We start from the raw sequence: 23,012 nt of genomic DNA, 5'->3' as shown, positions 1-23,012 counted from the left end.
TACAGCGTAATATGCCTCTATTATACGAGACTGTCATAGAAGAGTTAGGGACAGCCACGACGGGCTCATAATACAGCGTAATATGCCTCTATTATTCTTCTCTGGAGGAGATTGGAGGGAGCTCAATTCGAGAGTTACTGGTCGTATTTGGAAAGAACCTCCCAACCCTGATGCATTCCCAACCTCTCTAGTTAGATCACGTTTTGTTTAGTTTGGGTTTTTGGGTTGGTTTCATTTCATGATGCATTCCCAACCCCAGTTCAGCAATTTGAGGACAAACATTAATCTGTTTCAAATGCAAGTTTATGACAACCATATTCGAAATGTGCAAATCAAGTTTTCGTCTTTTAAGGAGGGAAAGACCCATATAAGGAGCCGTTTACCAAATGCTAACTAGGTAAGCACTTAATGGGTATGACAAGAACCAAGAATCTTACCCGGTAAGAGACAAGATGCTTACCAACAATCTTACTATATCATCTTGATAGCCGAAGATCTTACCCGGTATTTAAGGGAAAGGAATTTGAGATCTTACCTGGACTCGAATCATCATTCTTGTTTTCAAATTTGAAACAGGGATCTTCGTATGCACAGATCTTGTAGCTGTAAAGAATACCTCTGTAATTTTGTCTTAATCAATGGAATTTGAGTTCGATTTAGGCATACTTTTGAGTTGGCAATTAAAGCAGACTTTTAATCTAAACCACAATTGCTTCCAATCATTATATACAATTAAGGATCGATTCAAAATCACAACAAAAACAGCACAAATCAACGCTAGCAATGAAGCCCTAACACAGATCCACTTCTTACCTCAATCGCAACTCCACAATTCACCCCGCTCTCAACTCTGTGTGTGAAAATCTTCAAAACCCTAACCCTACCAACCAATTTCATCCTCGTCTCGATCTCCATTGTCGGTCCTGCCATCCCTAATTCCGCTCCACCAACCGCCTCCGCTGTCATCGGCGGTGGCCTCGCAGGAATAGGAAAAGACTGGACGGCGAATTTTGCCGACATGTGTTGTGTACGGCCGCCGTCGATTTTCCCGGCGGGGATGAATATGAAACCGACAGGTGCATTGGAGTAGGCAAGCTGAAGTGAGCTGTCGTAGTGAGTGAAGGCGTCACGGTTGGGGTTTGTGACGGAGACGAACTGGAAGAAGGTAAAGTTGACGGTGCCGTTGGAGATCGAAAAGGTCGGAAACTGAACAGAGTCGACGGCGATCTTGGGATTCTTTGGTTTGAAGACGAGGAAGTAGACGATGGCGACGGCTACAGCGATAAGGATCAAGAAAATGGTAGCTACAATGCATGAAGCTAGATTGGTGTTGCCCCTTTTGGATCTGTGGTGGGTTTGAGGTTCGTACATGGCTTCAATCTATGAATTTCCTTCAACCCAGAGTGGGTGAGGAAGAAGACATAAAATGGAAAAGAGATAAAGTGTGTGGGAGAGTGTTCTTATTTATCTACCAAAATAAATTTTATTTTGCATTTTTTAATTATATATATTTCATTCATAACTTGACTACAAATATTCCTATGATTTAGTGGAAACTAAGAATTGGATTATTTTAAATTCATTTTTAATACTTATCTGATAAGTGCTTATCAGATTATTATTTTACCAGATTTATATGATAAGGACCGAGAATCTTATCCGTTAAAAACGAAGACAAAAACCAAAAATGTTACCGGATAAATAACTTAATGTAAATTGTAAAAACAATATATTCCTAGAAGTGATGGTTGAATTCTTAGATTGATTTTTTATTTATTGTTAAGCATGGTATAATTGCAATCCAAGTGACTTGATGTCTAAGGTTTGGTAATAAATCAAATCAAAACAATATGTTAATATCATGATAACTTTTATTCAACATCATTTTTAATATATGCGGTAAAACTGATAAATTAGGTGATTAATTTTGAATTGGTTCATGTCGAATATGTAAATTTTAGTTGATAGATCAAAACATGTTAGGATATGTTTCGGTTGACCTGATATAACATGTCATGCATATTTGTGTCTAGCTTCATTTGCCGTGTTCTTGACACGTGTTTATGTTAATCTCGTATTTATTGTTATTGCAACATTTTTGGTGGGTGGGGGCAGGTGGGGTGGGGAGAGAAGGTTGTTTGGCTTGGTAAATCGGATTTTCACCAAAAAAAATCACTGTCAATAGAAACATGGTAAATGCATTATTAGGTAGGGAAATGTAGAGAATTAGTGGAGATATACAACGCCAATAATTGTAGTGCATTAGTGTTGAATTTATAGGCAACGTTAGGCTTTAAAATCATTAGTTGGGTGATAAAGCAACATGTTTGTTGTTGTGGAAGTACTGGGTAGAAAGTAGTCAATTTTTATGCTTAATGCAACATTGAACCAATATTATGTGTGATATGTGTTAATCACACATGTTTCAATTGTTTACATGCACATGGATTGGTTAGTTTGGTGTGAATTTGAGTTATTTTGGGTTGAACCAGTTGAAATCGAAATCTAGAACCGGGACTCTACAAGTTGCACGACTATGCATGAGGTGGCTTGGAATTGGCATGATGATGTAGTATATATGTAAAGGAAAATGACATGGTTGTGTGGGGCTTGGCACGACGGTGTGGGATTTCAAGGAATATTTGACATATAAGTGTCGGTAAGTGTACGTGTCTTGAGTTACCTTAAACGACTAATCGAGTTTCATATGCTTTTAAATGGGATGTATGTATATAAATGAAACTAACTCAAACAAGCGCAGTATTTCGTAGGGGTGTTTGCGGTGTAGTTTGGTGCAGTCTGGTCAAACCGCAAACCACACCGCATATGCGGTTTGAGCATTTTCCCAAACCACAAACCGCACTGCACCAAACTGCACTGCAAAATGTGGTGCGGTCCGGTGTGGTTTATAATGTTTGTACCTATCGCACTTTATGCTTACAATCCAATAATTATAATTTTAAAAAATACATTATAAAATCAATGATAAAGTGACCATAATCCAAATAACATAGAGTTTCAATATATATGATTCTTAAATACATATTGCATAATTAAAAATAATCTAAGAAGTAAAACAAAACTTCAGACTAGAGTGGATGTGTGAGTTGTGACATATCCAACTAATTTATTAATGTTGTCAATTGCTATATTGGATCAAACTCAAAGTTCAAAACTCAAAGTCCAAAAATATTACATAAATAATAAATTCTCTCTCTACATATATATTTGTGTGTGTGTGTGTATATATATATATATATATATATATATGTTTTTGTGTGTGTTATATATTGTAACACCCTCAAAGCCCAAAGTAACAGACTGACCCAGTAACTTCAAATCCAACTTAAAAATCATGGTGAAAGTTATTGGTAGCCCATTACTTGGGACTTATAAGGAGCTAACAATTCTCACTTTCTATCTATGTGGGACGAGTTGTTACAAACTCACCCACTTAAACTTCTGACATCCTCGTCAGGCTTGCCCAAAATCTTCCTCCTTGTCATCGGCAATGTGGGATTCGCCTAAGATGTTACAAACACCCCCTCTCGAGGACTCATCATACCCGATGAGGTTTGCTAACTTGTGACACCCCGATTTTTTTTGCTTTCTTTCGAGTGTTATTATGTCATTCTTAATAACTTATGACATGAACAAAATAAAAACTTAAAAATTTCAAATATACATAAGGCGTTTAACATAATTCATTACATAATTGCGTAAACGTAAAATACTTTAACGTAATTAATGCTAATCAAAATATCTACCCAAGCATGATTCAAAACATAGTTCCGTCTTTTTTCATTCAACTTATCTAATGATAACCGATACCTGAGATATTTACATTATAATATCAGCTAAAAGCTTAGTGAATACAATAGACTTCATGATCACATGCACGTATAAACAATGTATTAGAATACCAATTTTTCAAGTCTTAGGGCATTTTGGTAATCTTAAGAAGCCGAATACCAATGGTATAACTTTAACCAAATTTTCTAATTTAGAACTTTCTTGGTACATTTCATAAGTCAAATATAAAAACAGTTCTTAAAAGTCCAATCCCAGAGCGTAGGGGAATTTGGTTAATTTTATTAAGCAAATACTCAAAGTATTGTTAAAATACTGATTCCCTAATTGTGTGGTCATTTTGGTATTTTCATAAGGATAATAATCAAAACAAGGCCTAGATACCAATTCCAATATATTGGGTCATTTCAGTAATTTTATAAAGCAAATACGTAAAGTAATTCATAAAATACCGATTTTCAAATTATAGGGTCATTTTGGTAATTTCATAAAGATAATAATACAAAATGAAACTTATATATCATTGCCTAAGACATAGGGTCGTTTTAGTAATTTTATAAAGCAACTACGTAAAAATATTGCTAAAATATCGATTTCCAAATATAGGGTCATTTTGGTAATTTTATAAAAATAATAATATAAAAATGAAGTTTATAAACCAATCCCCAAGACATGGGATTATTTCGGTAATTTTATAAACAAATACGTAAAGTATCCAAATATACCGATTTTCAAGTATAGGGTTGTTTTGGTAATTTTGTAAAAATAATAATATAAACATGAAACTTATAGACCAATCCCCAAGACATAAGATTATTTCGGTACTTTTATAAAGCAAGTACGTAAAATATTGCTAATATACCGATTTTCTATTTATATGGTCATTTTGGTAACTAAACGAAATAAATAATTGAAATTGGGTCAAGGTTTGCATTTTACAAAATCCAAATAAAACTTAATGAAAGTTTAAGAAAATCATATTTGAGAAAATTATATTTTGGAACTTCAGGGGTTATAATGATATTTATTAAAACTTGTAAATGCATTATAATGGACTGAGAAGATTATGTCGTGTTAATAAAATGCAAATAACGGGTTTGCTTGGTTGGTTAAGGCGTTGGTGTTGTAGCTTGAAGTCACAAGTTCGAATCTCATCTTCATGACCATTGATCCCCTTTCCGTTTAATGCATAAACGGACGTGGGCCATCAGCTTCTTGACCCAACCTGATTGCAACCCAAATAAGCAGCAGCCATGATTGCATGTATTTGAGCTTTTCAAACTTGAAAATGGCTCGTTTTTTGACGTTTTTTCTTCATTCTTTTTGCACCAAACCCTTGATAATATTTTTACCAACATTTTGACATATTGTCAAAAAATGAGTTCCAAGATTTGATTTAACGTTTTGTTTTTAAAACTAAAACTCAACAACTTTAAAAAATAAAAATCGAACCACGTAACACAAATATAAGACATAAGGCTACAGGGATTTGATAGAGTACTTAAAATTTAAGTCATAGACATAAAAATCAAGAGATTTGGTTAATAATCTCATCCAAAATCGGTGAAAAACCGAGATTTTTTTTATTCCGAACTTCAAACTCAAATTTCTCTCTCAAAACTCAACGATTTTACTAGCTATTTGAATGAAAACAATCAGAAGGCACTGCTCTACATTTATATGTCAAAATTTTTGTCTTATTAGTTGAAGAATTTGGCCAAATCACGAGTTTTTGGTTGTAAGGTCGTTTTCAACAAACATGCATGTACTATTGTCAAAATAGGTCCCTAATCTTTGAAAAAGATGACGTTTGGCCCCCTAGACTTTCTAAATTTTACAATCAAACCCCACCTGACGTGATAATTTACTTTTTTAGTCCAAAACAAATTTAAACCTTTAATACTTTAATTAAGTGACAGATTTGATCCATCTTAACTCATTCATTTACATTCTTGGTCAATAAAATAAAATAAAAACCAAATTTATTTTATTTTCCCTTTTGCCTTTCTTTTCATTTCTTATTTTAAGATTTCTACAATTATTTTTTCCATTAATCACATAAATATTTTAGTATTTCAAATAAATTTATAAGAAAACAATATTTAAGAGACTCGTACAATATTATTTTTATATATTTAAAATTTTGGGTTTTACATATATAAAATTAAAAAATGTATAAAATATGCGGTGCGGTTTGAACCGCAATTTGATAACTCAAAACCTCAAACCGCATCACATAGTGTAGTTTGGTAAAAAAAAAACCAAATAGCAAACTGCACCACGAAAGTTCTAAACCGCGCTTTGCGGTTGCGGTGTTGGCAGTTAATGTGATTTGACGGTTTGGATGAACACCTCTAATATATCCTATTCAGATGTGGGGTATGAGAAGACTGAGATGTATGAAGACCTAACCTCTACCACAAAAAGTAGAGTCTTCGGTTGTTTTCATGAATACCCACAGTTTAAACAAATTGTGCGATAAACAATGCTAGATTTTGAAAAAGAACTTAGAAGCAAGCAACAAAATTCCATCAAACATACAATGGAAACATGTGTAGGAAAACATAACTCATATTGGAAATTACACACCCTTAGTGAAACCTACAATTTAGGATGTATAACTCTTAGGCCCGATCTCTTCCTCTCATCTTGGATTGCTACAAACTCCCATTCATAGTCCGCTAACCTAATCTTGCGACTCCAATAAGTCATATCAAAGACTATGTTCTCAGTAATGTTTATAGCCGCTATGTCTAACCTCAGTTGCTCAACCAAGTCCACCTCGACCTATTCCTCCTTCTCACTCCTTTGACCCTCACACTTCATCAGGACTTTCTTCTCACATAATACCCTTGTGACCACCCTCCGCTTTAGCTACCCTTGTGCGGGTAAGTATGCTTGTGTATAAAAGAAGAGTTTCAACAAGAACCAATTGCTAGCCACCACCATTCCACCATAAGGGATTTGCATCTGCTTATGCATTGGACTTCTATACGTGTTGGATTTTTTGTTATTGATATATTTAGACCCATAATGGTACCAACGGTTTTATCCTAACGAAATTTAGTAATAAACCTTGACTATGATTAACATAAAAGCACTTGAAACAAAACCATATTCATTGACAAGGTCCGCACTCCTAAAATTAACCTGAAAACAAATTACTACAAACTTATAAATTAAAAAAAATGAACAAACCCATATCAATTTCATATAGGCATGAATCAAGTTTATACTTACGATTTTATTAGGACATATGGGGAAGGGAAAACAAAGGAGATATAGAGACTATGACCAAAAGAAACGATAACGACTACAACCCAGATGGTCAAAAAGCATCATAGATGACAAAGTCAGAAGAAACACTAAAAAAAACCACTACCCTCTTACATAGCTATATAGACGCTTAAACTAAAAGGAGTAACGAGCGTTATGTGCAAAGACAAAAATCATAACAAATTGAAAACCATAAAATGTCTGTATACTTCTAAAAGTTGAGTAAGGGGTCGTTTACTAAACATTTACATGGAAAATGCTTACCCGGTAACTTTCCTTACCAGATGAACATGACGAGGGTCAAAAATCTTATCCGGTAAGAACAATGATAAAGATTAAGGGGCTGTTTGGCAGTTGCTGAATGATTTAGTGCAGAATAGTTAAGAGGTCAGAATGGCTAAGAGAGTCAGAATGGTTAAGTGCTGAATGAAATATGGTTGTTTGGTAAATGTTTTCTGAATGATAACAAATTACCATTTTAACCCTCAATAATATTAAATAATTTAAATTAAATTATAAATAACAAAAATCATATATGTATATACATTCCAGTTTCWTCGCCCCCTTCATCTCCTACCATCTCTCCTTCCCTCCGTCGCCGCTGCTCAGGCCTTCCCCTCCGTCGCCGCCGCTCAGGCCTTCCCCTCCGTCGCCGCCGCTCAGGCCTTCGGCCTCTGCCATCCCTCTCCGTCGCCTGCCTTAGCCGCCGCTCAGGCCTTCCGCCTCTGCCATCCCTCTCCGTCGCCAGCTTCGATCGATTGTTCCGGTGACCAACAAGAGAGGGGTGCAGGGTTCTATGATTTGATTTTTGGGTTCTATGATTTGAGACGGAGATGGAGACGGTGCAGGTGGCCGGAGATGGAGACGGTGAAGGCGGAGATGGAAGGCGACGTGAACTCGTGGAAGGCGACGTGAACTCTGGATGGAGACGGTGAAGGCGACGCTGGAAGAGAGGGGTGGGAGGGGTAAAGATGGAACAAATGATGTCTGAATGGTTGAGTGAAGCACCAGGTGCAAAATGGTTAAGAGGTGTTTGTAACCATTAAGAGGTTGTTTTTTTTTGCCAAACACACGCAACCTCTGACCGATTCAGCGATTGGCTCTTAATGTAACCATTAAGAGCCTACCAAACATCCCCTAAGAGTCTTACTCGGTAAGTGAAGGTGATGACTTTTACCCGGGTAAGTGCTTACCAGGTAAATTGTTGCATACAATATCATTTTGATGTATTTCAATCTTACCCGATAAAATAAATTATAATATTAACTTCTAACGGTAAACGCTTACCCGGTAATCATTTAGCTAAACGAAACCTAAAAGTTTTCATAAACTACATGTAAGATTTTTGTAATTTACTTTCCTATTGGTATATGAAGTTTCATAACACACGTGGCTGAAGATCATTGGTTGTCAGTTAATTTGGGAAATGCAGAAGACACGCGCCTACGTGGACATGCATACGCGCCCTTCAGCTTTTGCGTTTCTTCTACAAAACTTCGAACTAAAAAAATTCCCATTTTTCGTTTTTGCTGTTAGAATTTGTTTTGATCTCCCCCTATCTCTGTAAATTCTCAAATCCCTAATCGGATTTTATTATCTCACAAACTCTTGTTGAATCAACTTCTTCAGCGAAAATTAATGGAGACTCTAATTAATCTCGTCAACAAACTACAGAAAGCATGCACAGCCCTAGGTGACTTCGGTGACGAATCCTCTCTTCCCACTCTTTGGGATGCGTTGCCTTCAATCGCTGTCGTCGGCGGTCAGGTATATTTACAGATTGTCATCATATTTTTCTTTGATGCTTCTTGAAACGAATTCATTTTTCGCATATAATTTTTTTGGTTGATCTATGCTTATGTGTTCTTGATACGTCTTAATTTGGTAAATTCAACTTCAATCTTAGACCTAACTCCATTTGCGACCATCTATTAGCGTAATTCTGTTTGACTCAGCTTAAATATACTTGCACTCTTGTTGGGTTTGGATGAAATGGAACTAGAAGAGTAGTCGAAGAATGAAATGAGAAAAATAATGAAATAGAAAGGTCATGGAATGACAAAATTTGACATGGTCCCATGGAGTACCGATTAATGAGCCATCATAGTTTGTTTTTGTCATTTTCTTTGTTGTATTAAACTACTACTTACTTCTTTTATCCAAAAAAGAAATCAATATATCACTTTTTAGTATCAAGTTAATTTTTAACTTTGGAAATTAACAAGTATGAAGTATCAACTAAAAGATATTATTATACTAATTCAAGATCTATGATGGTAATTATGTTCTTACACCAGAAAGCCAAAAATGTTACATCAAATTTTTATTTGAGCAGTAATAGTCCGACTTTCAAAATCAAAGGTGAACAGGTATGATTATTTTGTCAATGGAAGAGGTCAAGTGTTTGGAGTTCCATAAATTTTACTGTAAAATATGTGCTTTGCATCCATTCATATCAGAAGTTTGTCTCAGACTCAGTTTGAGCTTGGGTCTGGTTAAGAGCCAAGTTAATATATCTTTTTTGTTGATTAGAGGTTTATTCGTATCTGTTACCATTTTGATAAACCAGGAGTTTCCATTTGTCTATGTTGTGACTTGTGGAAATGATTACATAGTTAAAAATGTTTGACTGTAGTCTCTGTGTGGACATAAACTCATCATAGTGTGTTTTGTTTTCCACTTTGCATAAATTGTTCTCAGAGCTCTGGAAAATCATCTGTGCTGGAGAGTATTGTTGGAAAGGATTTTTTGCCTCGTGGTTCTGGTAATTAGTTCTCCAATTGTTTGATTCAGCATTTTGGAATAAATCCCATATTATCATCTTCTATGGCATTCACATACCAAATATGATTAACTAGAGTAGTGAAAATATTTATATGCAGGGATTGTTACACGACGCCCTCTTGTTCTGCAGCTTCATAGGATTGAGGAAGGAAGAGAATATGCAGAATTTGCTCACCTACCAAGAAAGAGGTTCACTGATTTTGGTATGACTAACTGATTTATGCTTTTGTTTCTCAATCGTTGTGCATAAACCTGTGAAGTTATAGGGTCAGGCAACTTTTTCATTGCTTCTTCTATCTTCCACCAACTTATCTGTCACTTCACTCGATATAAGTTGCAAGTTCACAGTTTTTATCTTGTGCAGACGCTGTCAGGAAGGAGATTGCTGACGAGACTGACCGAGAGACAGGTCGTAGCAAACAGATTTCATCTGTTCCCATATATCTCAGTATCTATTCTCCTAATGGTGAGATATCATTATGTTTTATAATCATCTTATCTGTTATTCACCCTTTTCTCCTTCAAGTAGCTCCTGTCTGGATTTAAATTTACATGAAGGAATTTTAAATTTTTATCAATAGTGTATGGAAGCTTTTAATTGCTTTTACTGTTGGTTATGCCGTTATTTTCTGTAGTCATATGAATACTTAGACTAATATTCATGTTCCTTATTGGTGATATGTACCAATTGTGTCCTTTACTAATATGCTTAAGCTGCCTTTCTTTTTGGTTATCTCCCTTAAATAGCGTATTGCAGCTCTTGATTACAGCAACTCATTGATTTATGTCTGATCTTTGACAGTTGTGAACTTGACCCTGATTGACCTTCCTGGTCTGACAAAAGTAGCTATTGGTGAGTTTACATCATGCATTTTTGCAATTTTCGGAAACTGCTGGCTGTGATTACTTCATCTATTCCACCTATATGATTTCTGTAGAGGGTCAGTTGGATAGCGTCGTGCAAGACATTGAAAACATGGTGCGGTCCTATATTGAGAAGGTATATTGTTTTTACGGAAGGCTATCTGTTTTTGAGTGACACCTTGTTTCACAGTTGCTGTTCATCATCATTTTTGGAAACATGTTAAAGCAATAACTCTGTGGAAAGAGGCCCAAATCTTATTTTCCGAAAAGAAGAGAAGTATTTATTTTCAATGTCCTACCCTTACCCTGCAGCGGTACTAATATCCCTCATATCTTAGATTTATTCTTGAAAATTGTAGCTCGTCTCACCCATACCATTCATGGATACCTGAAAGCAGTGGCGGATCTAGAAATTATTATGGTTGGGGGCACACTTAGGAGTGTCGAAATTTTTTCGAAACCGAACAATTCGTCCGAACCAAAAAAGGTTTCGGGTTTTCATTTTCAGCTTAAATGGTTCAGTTAACTGAATAAAGATAACTTATTCGGTTCGATTTTCAGTTAAATTTTTTTTACTGTTTTGGTTAAACCGACACATTATACTATTATTTATATGTTTCCTGTACAATTTACACTTTAAACAAATAAACACATTGCTCGTTGAAAAGTTAAAACATTAGGTTCGAGTTGAGTTATAAGGAGAAGTAGGTAGGTGCTGAGTTGAGCTATTGTTTATTACCGTGTGAGTATGAGAGAATGTGAGATTGAACCAATTAAAAGTAAGGCTTCTATCATAGATGAGGGCCCTTTTATTTTGGTGTTGGGGTCCCAATAGCAAACATTAGGTAAAAGATATTTTTTAAGCAATTGTAACCATCTTGTTGCAGGCCTTTGACCCCTACAAGCCTAATGTGCATCCTCCCCTGCCTGAAAGTTGGTTTCCTGGGGTTATGTATTGAACTCTATGCCTCTTCTTTTCTTGCAGCCTAACTGCATTATTCTGGCAGTTTCTCCTGCCAACCAAGATCTTGCAACATCCGATGCTATCAAGATTGCTCGTGAAGTGGATCCAAAAGGTAATATACTATCCCCATACACTCAAAGGCATTTAATTTTGTATTTGTTTGCGATATTTTGATTGATTTGTGTCCTTGTTACTTGGAAGTTTTAATTTGTTACAATGAAAATACACAGGGGAGAGAACTTTTGGAGTTTTGACAAAGATTGATCTTATGGACCAGGGTACTGATGCGGTTGAAGTAAGCTAGGCATTGACCCTACAATTTATATTTGTTGAGTGAATATGACTTGTATATTTCCTTTTCATGTGTGATACTTAGTATCCTGCTTACTAAAATGCAATGATGTGGTGGAGAGTGACTTCTAAGGCTTCTGTCTTAATCTTTTAATACTCTTCTAAAGATGAGCACCCAAGGAGACCTACCAACTAGGAATTATTCCTTCTGCCTGATCATATAATTCCCAAATAATACTTGGATCTTTAATTGTCTTGCATACTGCTTTTCAACACAAAAATGTTAGGAAGTGATTTATTTTTTACAAACAACAATAACTATATTAAACCTATAAAGAAGCACTCTTAAACTACAAAAGAATGACATCAATTTGAATTTCAAAAATATTGAACATGACATTCAAAATGGGATGCATGGAGTACTAACTTAAGCTGTTTAACCAAAGGGCTTTTGGCCTAGCAGTGTCTAGGTTACCGGTAGAGCCTGGACTCCCAGGAGGTCAATGGTTCAAACCTCACCAAAAGTGAGGAGGGTGCGTGAATTCATTTGCCATACATAAATATTGTATACTTAAAGAAAGCTGTTTATGGATATCCTTCCCCTTTAGCAGTGAACAGTGGCGTTATGATCCGTTCACTTAATTGTTCCTTTAGGGTATTTGAGAACCCTTGGCCTTTTCTTATCTTCTTCCCGCCAATTTTAGAGTTCTTGTTTTTACTTTCTAAACAATGTTTAGGAGGAAAGGGTACCCTTAGACCATAAGTCAATATGTTTTGTTAAATCTTCAATTTTGCACGTTAAAATTCTCATCATTACTATAGCTATAGCAAACAATGTGTTTGCTTCGTTCTACCTACGTAAGTAGAAGAATTATCTTAAGATGGATTAGTATTAGTCACTCAATTCAATTATTTGTAATTCTATGTGATCCTTCTCTTTTGCACTGAGGGAGAAAATATGAGGTGCCCTTCAATCCTTTGCCGCGATATTAGATTGTCGGTGTGAAAGGAGACTGTTGTCTGTAGAAGTATTCTAATTTCACTTCTCTCCACTTCAAATATTTGGGTTCCATTCTTTTTCCCAATCTTTTCATATTTTGTATCCTATCTCTCTTTATTTTTTTTCTTTGAAATGGTCGAAAATTTATTCATACAGAAAAGGAGACATACTGAAATAGTATGGACCAATCAACTACAATACCATCAAACTGAACCAAAATTCTATCCCCTGGACCACTACCCAGTATCCACTGCTGAGGCGACTACCAAATCCTGACCGCAACTTGAATAACAGATAAAACCCAATACTCCCTCTATTCTAACATCATGGAAATGGGACCCGCATATTGAGAACGGAAATTGAAAGAAAATTACCACATATTGGATCATTTTGTAGAAATCTTAAAACTGTATGTAAACTTTATCATTTTGTACTAGCATGGGTGGTATAAAGATGCTTTAAAAAACAAAAAGTTCTTTTTTCTACTGACAAAATTTTGAAGTAAAGATTAGTGGGATAAACGAGTGGGGCCTAACTCTGTTACTTGCCTGATATGTTTCTTAATCTACTATTAACCCCATTGAATAAACACGGAGTTTTTAACTATGGTTCATCCTTTCGTTTTGTAGATTTTGGAAGGAAGATCATATAGGCTGAAATTTCCTTGGATTGGTGTTGTTAACCGATCTCAAGCTGATATTAATAGAAATGTTGACATGATTTCTGCTCGGAGGAGGGAGCGGGAGTACTTTGCTAATTCTCCCGAGTATCAACATCTTGCTAACAGAATGGGATCTGAGCATCTTGGGAAAGTGCTTTCCAGGGTAAGATAATCTTCTTCAGGAGAAATGATAATCTTTTTGCAGTCTACGCTAAGTTGGATTCTGTTTTTACTGAATGTCTTGTTATTTCATAGTTTCTTATTATGTGTTCCATTGTGGGGAGCAGATGTTTAGTTTAAAGATATATAACTTGCTGACTACATGATTATTATTTCAGCATTTGGAATCTGTCATTAAATCTCGAATCCCAGGTCTTCAGTCTCTCATCAGCAAAACAATCATCAACCTTGAAACAGAATTAAGCCGTCTTGGAAAGCCTATTGCTACTGACGCCGGAGTAAGCATGTCCCAAATATACTTGTTTTTCATTTATTTTCATGAAGAATTCTGATAGTTATCATTGGTTTGCCCTTTTGTGCAAGATGTTGGCTCTATGTTTGGGTTTTTCTGTTTTGTGTTTTGCAGGGAAAGTTATATATGATTATGGAAATATGCCGTGCTTTTGATCAGACATTTAAAGAACATCTTGATGGCATGTATGTACTTGATGGAGCTTGTTGTCTTCCCCGAATACCCAAGCATTTGATATTTTTATTCTACATTTTTTTAAATGGTCAAACGATGTCTAATTGTGTGAGGAAACTGAAATGAAAGCTTGACTACCAATCAAGATAGACGATAGTTGGTTAATTTGATGTTCTTATTCTGATGTTGGTAACTGTTGACAATTGTCCTCTACAGACGACCAGGTGGTGACAAAGTATATGGTGTGTTTGATAATCAACTTCCTGCTGCTTTGAAAAGGTTACAGTTCGACAAGCAACTTTCCATGGATAATGTGAGAAAGCTAATTACTGAAGCCGATGGATATCAGCCTCATCTAATAGCCCCTGAACAAGGATATCGCCGTCTTATTGAATCAACCTTAATTACCATCAAAGGTCCTGCTGAGGCGGTTGTTGATGTGGTACCTATTCATGATTTTCTTATATTAATAAGTTGGTTTTCTACGTTAGTTCTACTTTATCTTTAAAACGTCTACCTCTGTTTTGAATGTTTTAGATGAAACATCTCGAAACTGAATGTTTTATGGTAGTTGGAGAGGTAGTTGGAGAGTCACATATTATCTTCTTGAAATTAACTGTTTGGTCTGGATTGATGCCCAGATTATATCAATCTAACTCATTGTAACCCAACACGAATTCTTGGTCTATGATGCTCAAATGCATAAAAATATTGACGTTCAGTTTTCCTGTTCCAAAATATATACAATGTTTACCTAGACAGATTAATTAATGAAAATGTCTGTCCATATAAAAAATGTACAAAGTACTCATTAAAATAACCACATAGAGAACCCTTTTGAACTAGAATAAGTTGATTTTAACTATGAATATTTTGTAAACCAAACCAAATGAACCTAGTATATCCCGGCTTAGGTGGGGTCTGGGACTGTAAGATGTATGCAAACGAGATCTCTACCCCAAAGAATAGAGCGGCTTTTTCTGTGAAGATCCTATAAGGCTGTAATGGTTACAAATGGGTGACTGAAACCGCTTAGGTCAACAACGACTCACTCTCCTACTTCCACAGAGGTATATCTTTAAAGTATATAATATATACCGCAAATACTCACGCACCCTCATCACCTTTGGTGAAGTTTGAACCCTTGACCTCATGGAGGTTGGTCTCTATCGTTAACCTGGATACTCGTAGGCCAATGGCCCTTTGGTGGTMGATAGAGGTAATTTAGGATTGAAACTTCATCAAAAAGGGAAATGTCGCATATATTCCGTAACAAGTGGAGTGCAATCTTACTGACATATTTCTGAATGGCCTAGTCTTCCATTTATTTTTGCAATGAGGTATACTATTTGTTGACGTATCTGTTAGAAAACAAGTGAAGCACTCGTCATTCATAGCAGTCTTTCTTATTGGTTTCAGGTTCATGGTATACTGAAGGATCTGGTTCACAAGTCAATTAATGAGACCATGGTTAGTCAATAATCAAGACCCTTCTTGTGATAACAATATCTTGATTTTCTGTGTGCAAATACCCAATTCTATCGGAAAATTGGAATATATCTGCATTCAAAATTATATAGTAGAGCTTGTCGGTGGTGGATTTCATCGTATGCACAAATGCTTAGATGTCCTACTTCAGAGATTAAATTGTCACGCCAATGTGACAGGCTTCTGCATCTCACTTTTCATACTCAGCTTCCGTCAAAGGAAATTTTGATACTTGACACATGTTACTATTTTAGACGGGTATGTGTTTGAGTAATTGTCAAATATCACAGGTCCTATTAATAATTGCTCATGATGATATTGGGGTAAATACATACCTTTTAACTTGAAACTGTCACGGAGAAAGGAAATGTTGAAATTTTGGTGGGATATCTCAGAAAAGACGACTGTTTTAATTTTCATGAGACAAAGGGGGTACTGTTTTCCGTGTGCATGGTTTTGAAGAAAAAACAGATGCTACATGTTGAGTATATGTCTACAAAATTATCATAATTCTTTTTATGTGTCTCACCTGCTGCTGGTGCTAATGTGTAGGAGTTGAAACAATATCCCTCCCTTAGGGTGGAGGTTATGAATGCAGCTTGTGAATCATTAGATAGAATGAGGGATGAAAGCAAGAGAGCTACTTTACAGCTAGTTGATATGGAGTGTAGTTACTTGACAGTTGATTTTTTCCGGAAGCTTCCACATGACATCGAGAAGGGTGGAAATCCAACACACTCGATTTTCGATAGATACAATGATGCTTATCTTCGTCGAGTTGGTATGTATCAATGACATTGCTTGTGATGCCATCAAATCCCACAAACTTGCATTTTGAAAAATGTTAAAAAACTAACCTTTTTTCTGTAATAAAAACAGGATCAACTGTTCTGTCTTATGTCCATATGGTGGTTGGAACTTTAAGACACTCCATCCCGAAATCCGTTGTGTATTGTCAAGTGCGTGAGGCCAAACGTAGCTTACTTGATCATTTCTTCACTGAGTTGGGGGCGAAGGAGGTAAGTTTCAGATTGTAAACGAAAATTTTATCTGGAGGTTTCACATATTCTCGTAAGAGCCAAGGTCTACCACTCTAGAACTCAACACTAGGGGGAAATCTATGCTTGTTTAGACCCCTCTCAAAATACCGGGACAGTTTGTGCCCGTCTAGCTTCCGTTGGAGGGGGTTAGTTAGAGTCCCACATCGGATAGACTTAGACCATTTCTTCTCGGTATATGTTGGAATCTTCATTCTCTTCTCAAAGGCTCTTTTAAAGATAAATCTGGGGTTCACGACTGTAACTAAAAGGTTTTTTCTTTGCACTCAATTTAATACTTAGTTATGTTGTTTTATTATGTTTTTGGGTTTGCAGGGAAGACAATTGGGTAAATTGTTGGATGAAGATCCAGCGATAACGGAAAGGCGTCAAAACATATCCAAGAGGCTGGAATTGTATCGAGCTGCACAGTCCGAGATAGACGAAGTTATCTGGGCCAAGTAGGTCAAACTCCTAGGCGTACAATTCTTTGACCATCGGCATATGCCCAACTCTTCAAATCGTTTTTGCTTGCATCTCCCTCCGTGCTCATCTTAGTTGCACGGTTCACAGTTTTGATTGCTTAGTATTCGTAAATTGAAATTTTGTCGGCGCATGCTAGTTTGCTTATTTGGGTTCAATCAACACGATGATCATACATCCATCCTTTGCCATCTTAAACTCCGTTAGTTGAATGACCACGATTCAAAAACCTTCTAACAGATTTAAGAATGTGACGAGATTGAGAATACAACCTCCGTATACAATTACGTTGTGAAATAAAAGTTCACTTTCTTGCATTTAAATGTTGCCGTTGTTGGAGTTTGGACTATTTTTTATTTGAAACATAATGATTTGTATGAAAAAAGAAATAAGTTAAGACTGAAGCAAACTCCAAAGCCCCCAACCAACTTTGTGGTGACCCTTGACCTCAAAAGCTGTCCCTTTTTACGCAATGCTCAATTGTGATGCCATGCCACCACAACACAATAACTTTTCAATTTTTATATCAGAAATGCAAGTTATTAAGCATTTCGATATGTTTTAAGAAAGTATTCGATTTTGTGTATTACAAATAAATGCTCGCTCATCTTTACAAAACTAACCACGAGGATGGCTGTGTTTACGATAACGGAAATAAATACAATACATTTTTATTTTCGAAAATAAAAACAAATATGTTGTTTTTATAAATATACCATTTAAAATGAAAGATCGGGTGACATTGTAATTGTATTAGAGCATCTTCAACTGATTCTGATTCTTCAAAATGAAGAAACATGAGAGAATTTACACAAATAAAAGAATCTCCATATGTGAATCACATTAATGAGTTCATATGTAAATCACTTAAAATAACTCATATGTGAATCACATTGGTTCATATATGAACTCATTTGCTGCCTATTTGTAAAAGTTATTAAACTGCCCTCTCTATTTTACACATAGCAGAAAATTTTTGACCAGTGAAAACCACAATTATTAATCAGTTAAAAGCCGCAATTATTGACCAGTCAAATCCGATCTTGAACGCATATGATTATTTCTTTTTCTCAATTTTTTACGATTTCTCAAAATAACCTTTGACTATATACAACCCCTTACATTTGTACAACCAATACAACTCAATCTCAACCGTCCATTTAATTTGATGAATATGTAATTTCATAAAAGTTTTGATTGTTTCCTAATGTAAAGTATTGATCATAATTAATGAACAATATTCATCTTCCATAAATATTTAAGTCATAATAAACGAATTCTCATCATTTTCAGAGATATTTCAATTTATTAGGTTGCATTGGTTGTATAAATACGATAAGTTGCATTCGAAACAAATTCTCTCTATATATGTATGCGTGTGTGTATATATATATTGAAAATTTGAGTTTTGAATCATCAATAAATTTTAAAAAATTTATTGAAGATACTATTAATCTTTTCAAGAGTTCATACATTTCATTTAGTTGGCCAAGACATCTACATTTAAAAACCTAAACTTTCTTATGAGCATGGATAAACATCTGAAACATGAAAATATTGCAAATTTTATTAAAAATCTTAAAAGTGAAATATCGAAAACTGGTTTGAAAATTACGACGTGAGGATGATCACTCACCAACCAACCAAGCTTCAGACCCAAGAAATGTCTTGACATAATCATCACAACCCACTCCATTTCTATCTCTCTCTCTTCTTAGATCACTTTTGCGTCTTCTGCACTCTCACTCTCATTTCATTTCTCTTCCATTGTTAATTAGATATGATTTCGGCTTCTAGATTCTGGATTTTCGCTGTTTTTGTGTCGTTTGCAGTTGTTTCCGTGGTGGTTGCCGATGAATGCAATGAGGACATCAACGCTTTTCTTCCTCTTCCCTATGCTAATATGACACATATGCTGTGTAAACCTGTCTGGAACTCATACATTATTCGGGTAAGTAACTTCCATTTCCTTCAATGGCGATTTATGTGTTCGATTCCTTGCATATATATATGACGTGGCTTCATTGACTTCTTTTTGCAGTACTCCCAGAGCAAAGACAATGTTGTGACAATTGTATTATCAGCAACCTACACAAGTGGATATGTTGCAATGGGGTTCTCGAAGGATGGCATGATGCTTAACTCGAGTGCTATGGTCGGCTGGATTACCCGAAAGGGTAATCCAGTGATTAGACAATACTATGCCGAGGGCTTCAATCCCTCGCAGGTCAAACACGACAAGGGCGAGTTGCCCTTGACGGGTATTCCTCCGTTTGTCACGGTTAATGGTGCAAAGATTCATTTGGCATATCAACTCAAGTACCCGAGTCAACTCAAAACACAACCGATTTTGTTGGCTTTCTCAAGCAAGTACCCTGAACACCACCTCCTATCCGTTCATGAGGACAAGACAACCATCAACTTTGATTTCTCCAAAGGTACGTTTGTTAACTAGAGTTTATCACTTAAACGTGGTCTTACTCTTTTCCCCTCAGGTTCTTCGGGATCAACATCAAGTTCAGGAAAGCCTCCTAGCAATCTCCATCGATCAAAAACGACTCATGGAGTATTGGGTTTGCTAAGTTGGGGCTTAATACTGCCGTATGGTGCTATCGTCGCCAGATACTTCAAGCACAAGGATCCGTTATGGTACTATCTGCACGTAGCCTTTCAGTTTGTCGGGTTCATATTCGCTGTTACCACAGGATTTCTTGGATTAAGTATGTATAACAGATTCAGCTTCCATGCGCCTGCACACAAAGGCATCGGAATAACAGCCATCGTGCTCAGTGTTCTCCAGGTTTAAATCCCATTTACCCATCAGTGAAGATTGCTTTTTTGAGGTCAAATAGACTGAATTTCAATCCAAATTCAGCACAGAATCCTAGAAAGAACTAGAAGGTTGATGGGTATATTAATGGGTTATTTAGCAAATTGACCGCAATCCACCGACATCTAACAGCTTTCTAGGCATTCTTGTGTAGATGAAGGATCGTGTGAGAAGAAAAGTTAAAAGATGAGAGACATAAGAAGGGATCTGGACCCTTGATCATTTTTAATCTCAAATGAATCCAAGGATGAAGATCCGTACTTACTTAACTCTCATTCTCACCAGAATCCAAACATTCTTGTGTATAGCTAGATATTTCTTATGATTTCTTATTACATTGCAGGTTATGGCATTCTTCATAAGACCTGATAAAGACAGTAAGAACAGAAAGTATTGGAACTGGTACCATCATAACGTCGGGAGAATTGCTCTCTTTTTTGGAGCCCTGAATATATTACTAGGGATACAGCTTGCTAATGCTGGAAGTTCATGGAAGATAGGTTACGGGTTTCTTCTTGCCGCGATCATACTTATGTCTATTGTTCTAGAAGTATTCAAACTGAAAACACCCGCCAACAAGTTCCCTCCGAATCCAGATTTCCAAATGGATCCTGGGCACCAGTGAATATTTACACAAGAATCTAAAAGTACTACTCATTTCGATTTCATGAAACTAGAAAGTGGAGCCAAGAAAGAAGTGTTTTAGAAGATGGTAAGGATTGATTGATACAGAAAGGCAAAAAGCCTTTGTGTTTAAAGGGTTTTTGAAGAAACAGAGTTTTGTACAGATAGGCAGATAATTGTTTGAGATTGTGATATGTTATGGAAAAATGGTAGGTGTATTGATGCTTATTACTTTTGAGGATGCTGTATTACCTGTTTTTTTGGGTGGCTTGAGTGTAATTTTCTTGTTCTTTAATCCAACTGTTTGTTTCCGTGACTCTCTTTTGTATCTAAGCTCACCTGCTTCTGCATTGTTCTGGATTCTAATTTGGTGCTTATTACATGTATATGTTGGAAAAATCGGGTTTTGTGTCTATTTCGGACCCAAAATCGAAGCTCAATCACGTCTGCATACTAAATGCTGCCTAATTGTTTTAAGTAAAAGGACTAATTCTGCATATAAGCAATAGTTAGGGGATAATTTTGTAAGTCTCTGTAACCTTTATATTCACGCTGACAGAAGCATATCGTTTGATTGTTCTATGCAACTGCTAAAAAGAACCATTCCTATTTCTTTATCTCCCTCCTTCGTATCTGCCAAAACACACAAACACATACATATCCCTGTCTGTCCTCCTTCGTTTTAGCTTACATTCTTTCTAAATTTCTGTTGCAGAATCCAAGACTTCGTTCGTTTTGTCTAGCATCGGGTTCTTGAATCTTTTCGTCGTCTTTACTGTTCGATTCTATGAATTAGGGTTTCTTGTCTTTCGGTTGGCATGTTCTTGTTGAATTGAATTGCTGGGTTTTCTGGGGAATAAATTAATAATTCCCAATTCGAACGGGTTGGTTCGGAGAGTCTAGACATTTGTCGTTTTATTTATCTGAATTATCGAATTCCATTATATTGGCTTGTGGGTGTTTGCCAACTTTTCCGATTCTTTCCTTCTGAATCTATAAATCTTGGTACGTTTTTTGATTCGTCAGTCTCCAAACTAGACTGGGAGTTAGGGTTTTTATTGAGATTTCTTGCATGAGAAGATCGTTAATGATGAATAAGTTTTGCGGTCAGGGAAGACGATGATTGAACAGATGGTGAGATCAGAAATGCCGAAAATTAAACGCTGCAAATTGGAGGAAATTGATGGCGAGAAGGCGGAGAATGAGAATCGTCGTTACCCTTCTGTGAGTTTTACCAAGAAACGGAGAACAGATACCGCGACTAATGCTGATGATGGAGCCTGTTTTATTGATTATGAAAATGTTGTTAATGCTTGGTGCACTGGAATTCCATGTACTCCTGTTGATTTGAAGTCGAATTCGGGTTCAATTCAGCTACTGAAGTCTTCTCGAGGTCGTGTATCAGTATGCCCATCGCGATTTAGTGATTCAGTTATAGATTTGTGGAAGAAAGAGAATGATAGTGATGGTAATAAGAGTTCAAAGAAGCGCAAAATTCCATTTTGTGATAGGGAATTAGTATCCAAGAAACAGAGCGTAGAAGTGGATGTGGGTTTTAAAGATTCGCATACTAGTTCATCTAGGTCTGCAACTACCATTGGTAATAATATTTTCAATGGCCATGAGAAGGAGAGAAAGACAATCAAGAATGCAAAAGGGAAGGAACCTTATCGAGCTCAAGATTTTCATGCAGGTGATGTCGTTTGGGCAAAATGCTCCAACAGGTTTCCAGCTTGGCCAGCGATCGTGATTGATGCACAACAAGAAGCTCCTGCTTCTGTACTGAGGGCTTATGTTCCTAAAACTGTTTGTGTGATGTTTTATGGATATTCGAAGAGAGGAACACGGGTAGTTTTTCTATGAATCTTTAATCTAATTTTTAATTTTAATTTTATTTTATTATTATTATCTATAAATTAATTTAGGGAGTTTGGTGTTATATGTTCAGGATTATGCATGGGTGAAAGATGGAATGATATTTCCATTTTTGGAGTACATGGAAAGGTGTGTACTTAAAGGGTGCGTTTGGTGCGCAGACAGGACTGGACGGGACAGGACAGGACGGGACAGCTGTTCAGCGTTTGGTAAGACAGGACAGAACATGACAGAACTGGTGAAAATGACCAATTTACCCCTAGTGAGCTGTTTAGTATTTTTTCACTACGAAATGCAGGGGCAGTGGGTTCATCATCTTCATCCACAATATCAAACACATTTACCAAAATTCAAACACATTACCAAAATTCATCAAACA

The 23,012-nt window shown here is 36.2% G+C and overlaps 4 protein-coding genes across 12 annotated transcripts in view; 3 read left to right on the top strand and 1 right to left on the bottom strand.

Moving 5' to 3' along the window:
* Window positions 1-467: 467 nt before the first annotated feature.
* LOC112523297 lies at window positions 468-1,417 on the bottom strand. 2 transcript variants are annotated; one of them, XM_025132832.1, is made up of 2 exons: window positions 814-1,417; window positions 468-603 (listed from the first exon to the last, which is right to left on the bottom strand). In XM_025132832.1, the coding sequence occupies exons 1-2, from the start codon at window positions 1,369-1,371 to the stop codon at window positions 562-564; spliced, it is 600 nt and encodes a 199-aa protein (XP_024988600.1). In that variant the 5' UTR covers window positions 1,372-1,417; the 3' UTR covers window positions 468-561. The 2 variants fall into 2 exon arrangements, with proteins under 2 accessions (XP_024988600.1, XP_024988601.1); XM_025132833.1 differs by lacking the exon at window positions 468-603 and having other exon boundaries at window positions 689-1,417.
* Window positions 1,418-8,724: 7,307 nt separating this feature from the next.
* Window positions 8,725-17,475, top strand: LOC112522832 (dynamin-related protein 1A-like). 3 transcript variants are annotated; one of them, XM_025132144.1, is made up of 16 exons: window positions 8,725-8,853; window positions 9,787-9,850; window positions 9,969-10,073; window positions 10,235-10,336; window positions 10,673-10,723; window positions 10,809-10,870; window positions 11,720-11,810; window positions 11,929-11,993; window positions 13,619-13,813; window positions 13,989-14,108; window positions 14,237-14,307; window positions 14,513-14,738; window positions 15,734-15,766; window positions 16,337-16,565; window positions 16,664-16,803; window positions 17,158-17,475. In XM_025132144.1, exons 1-16 carry the CDS (start codon window positions 8,725-8,727, stop codon window positions 17,284-17,286), a joined length of 1,812 nt encoding a protein of 603 aa, XP_024987912.1. In that variant the 3' UTR covers window positions 17,287-17,475. The 3 variants fall into 3 exon arrangements, with proteins under 3 accessions (XP_024987912.1, XP_024987911.1, XP_024987913.1); XM_025132143.1 differs by having other exon boundaries at window positions 15,716-15,766; XM_025132145.1 differs by lacking the exon at window positions 10,673-10,723 and having other exon boundaries at window positions 15,716-15,766.
* A 1,609-nt stretch (window positions 17,476-19,084) lies between these two features.
* Window positions 19,085-21,074, top strand: LOC112523402 (cytochrome b561 and DOMON domain-containing protein At3g61750). Its single transcript, XM_025132993.1, has 4 exons — window positions 19,085-19,255; window positions 19,346-19,742; window positions 19,800-20,104; window positions 20,478-21,074. Exons 1-4 carry the CDS (start codon window positions 19,085-19,087, stop codon window positions 20,757-20,759), a joined length of 1,155 nt encoding a protein of 384 aa, XP_024988761.1. The 3' UTR covers window positions 20,760-21,074.
* Window positions 21,075-21,378: 304 nt separating this feature from the next.
* Window positions 21,379-23,012, top strand: part of LOC112522604 (histone-lysine N-methyltransferase ATX3-like) — a 9,838-nt gene continuing 8,204 nt past the window's right edge. For 2 of the 6 annotated variants that reach the window (XM_025131837.1, XM_025131836.1), the window contains exons 1-2: window positions 21,379-22,606; window positions 22,707-22,777. In XM_025131837.1, coding sequence (XP_024987605.1) covers window positions 21,878-22,606; window positions 22,707-22,777 — 800 coding nt within the window. In that variant the 5' untranslated portion in view covers window positions 21,379-21,877. The remainder of the gene's footprint in view (window positions 22,607-22,706; window positions 22,778-23,012) is intronic. The other 4 variants (XM_025131838.1, XM_025131841.1, XM_025131842.1 and 1 more) reach the window with 4 other exon arrangements.

The sequence above is a fragment of the Cynara cardunculus genome (assembly GCF_001531365.2).
Source record: "Cynara cardunculus var. scolymus isolate 2C chromosome LG 12, CcrdV1, whole genome shotgun sequence".
Lineage (NCBI taxonomy): Eukaryota > Viridiplantae > Streptophyta > Magnoliopsida > Asterales > Asteraceae > Cynara > Cynara cardunculus.
The sequence above is the reverse complement of the archived record's forward strand: the minus strand, read 5'-3'. Positions and strand labels throughout refer to the sequence as shown.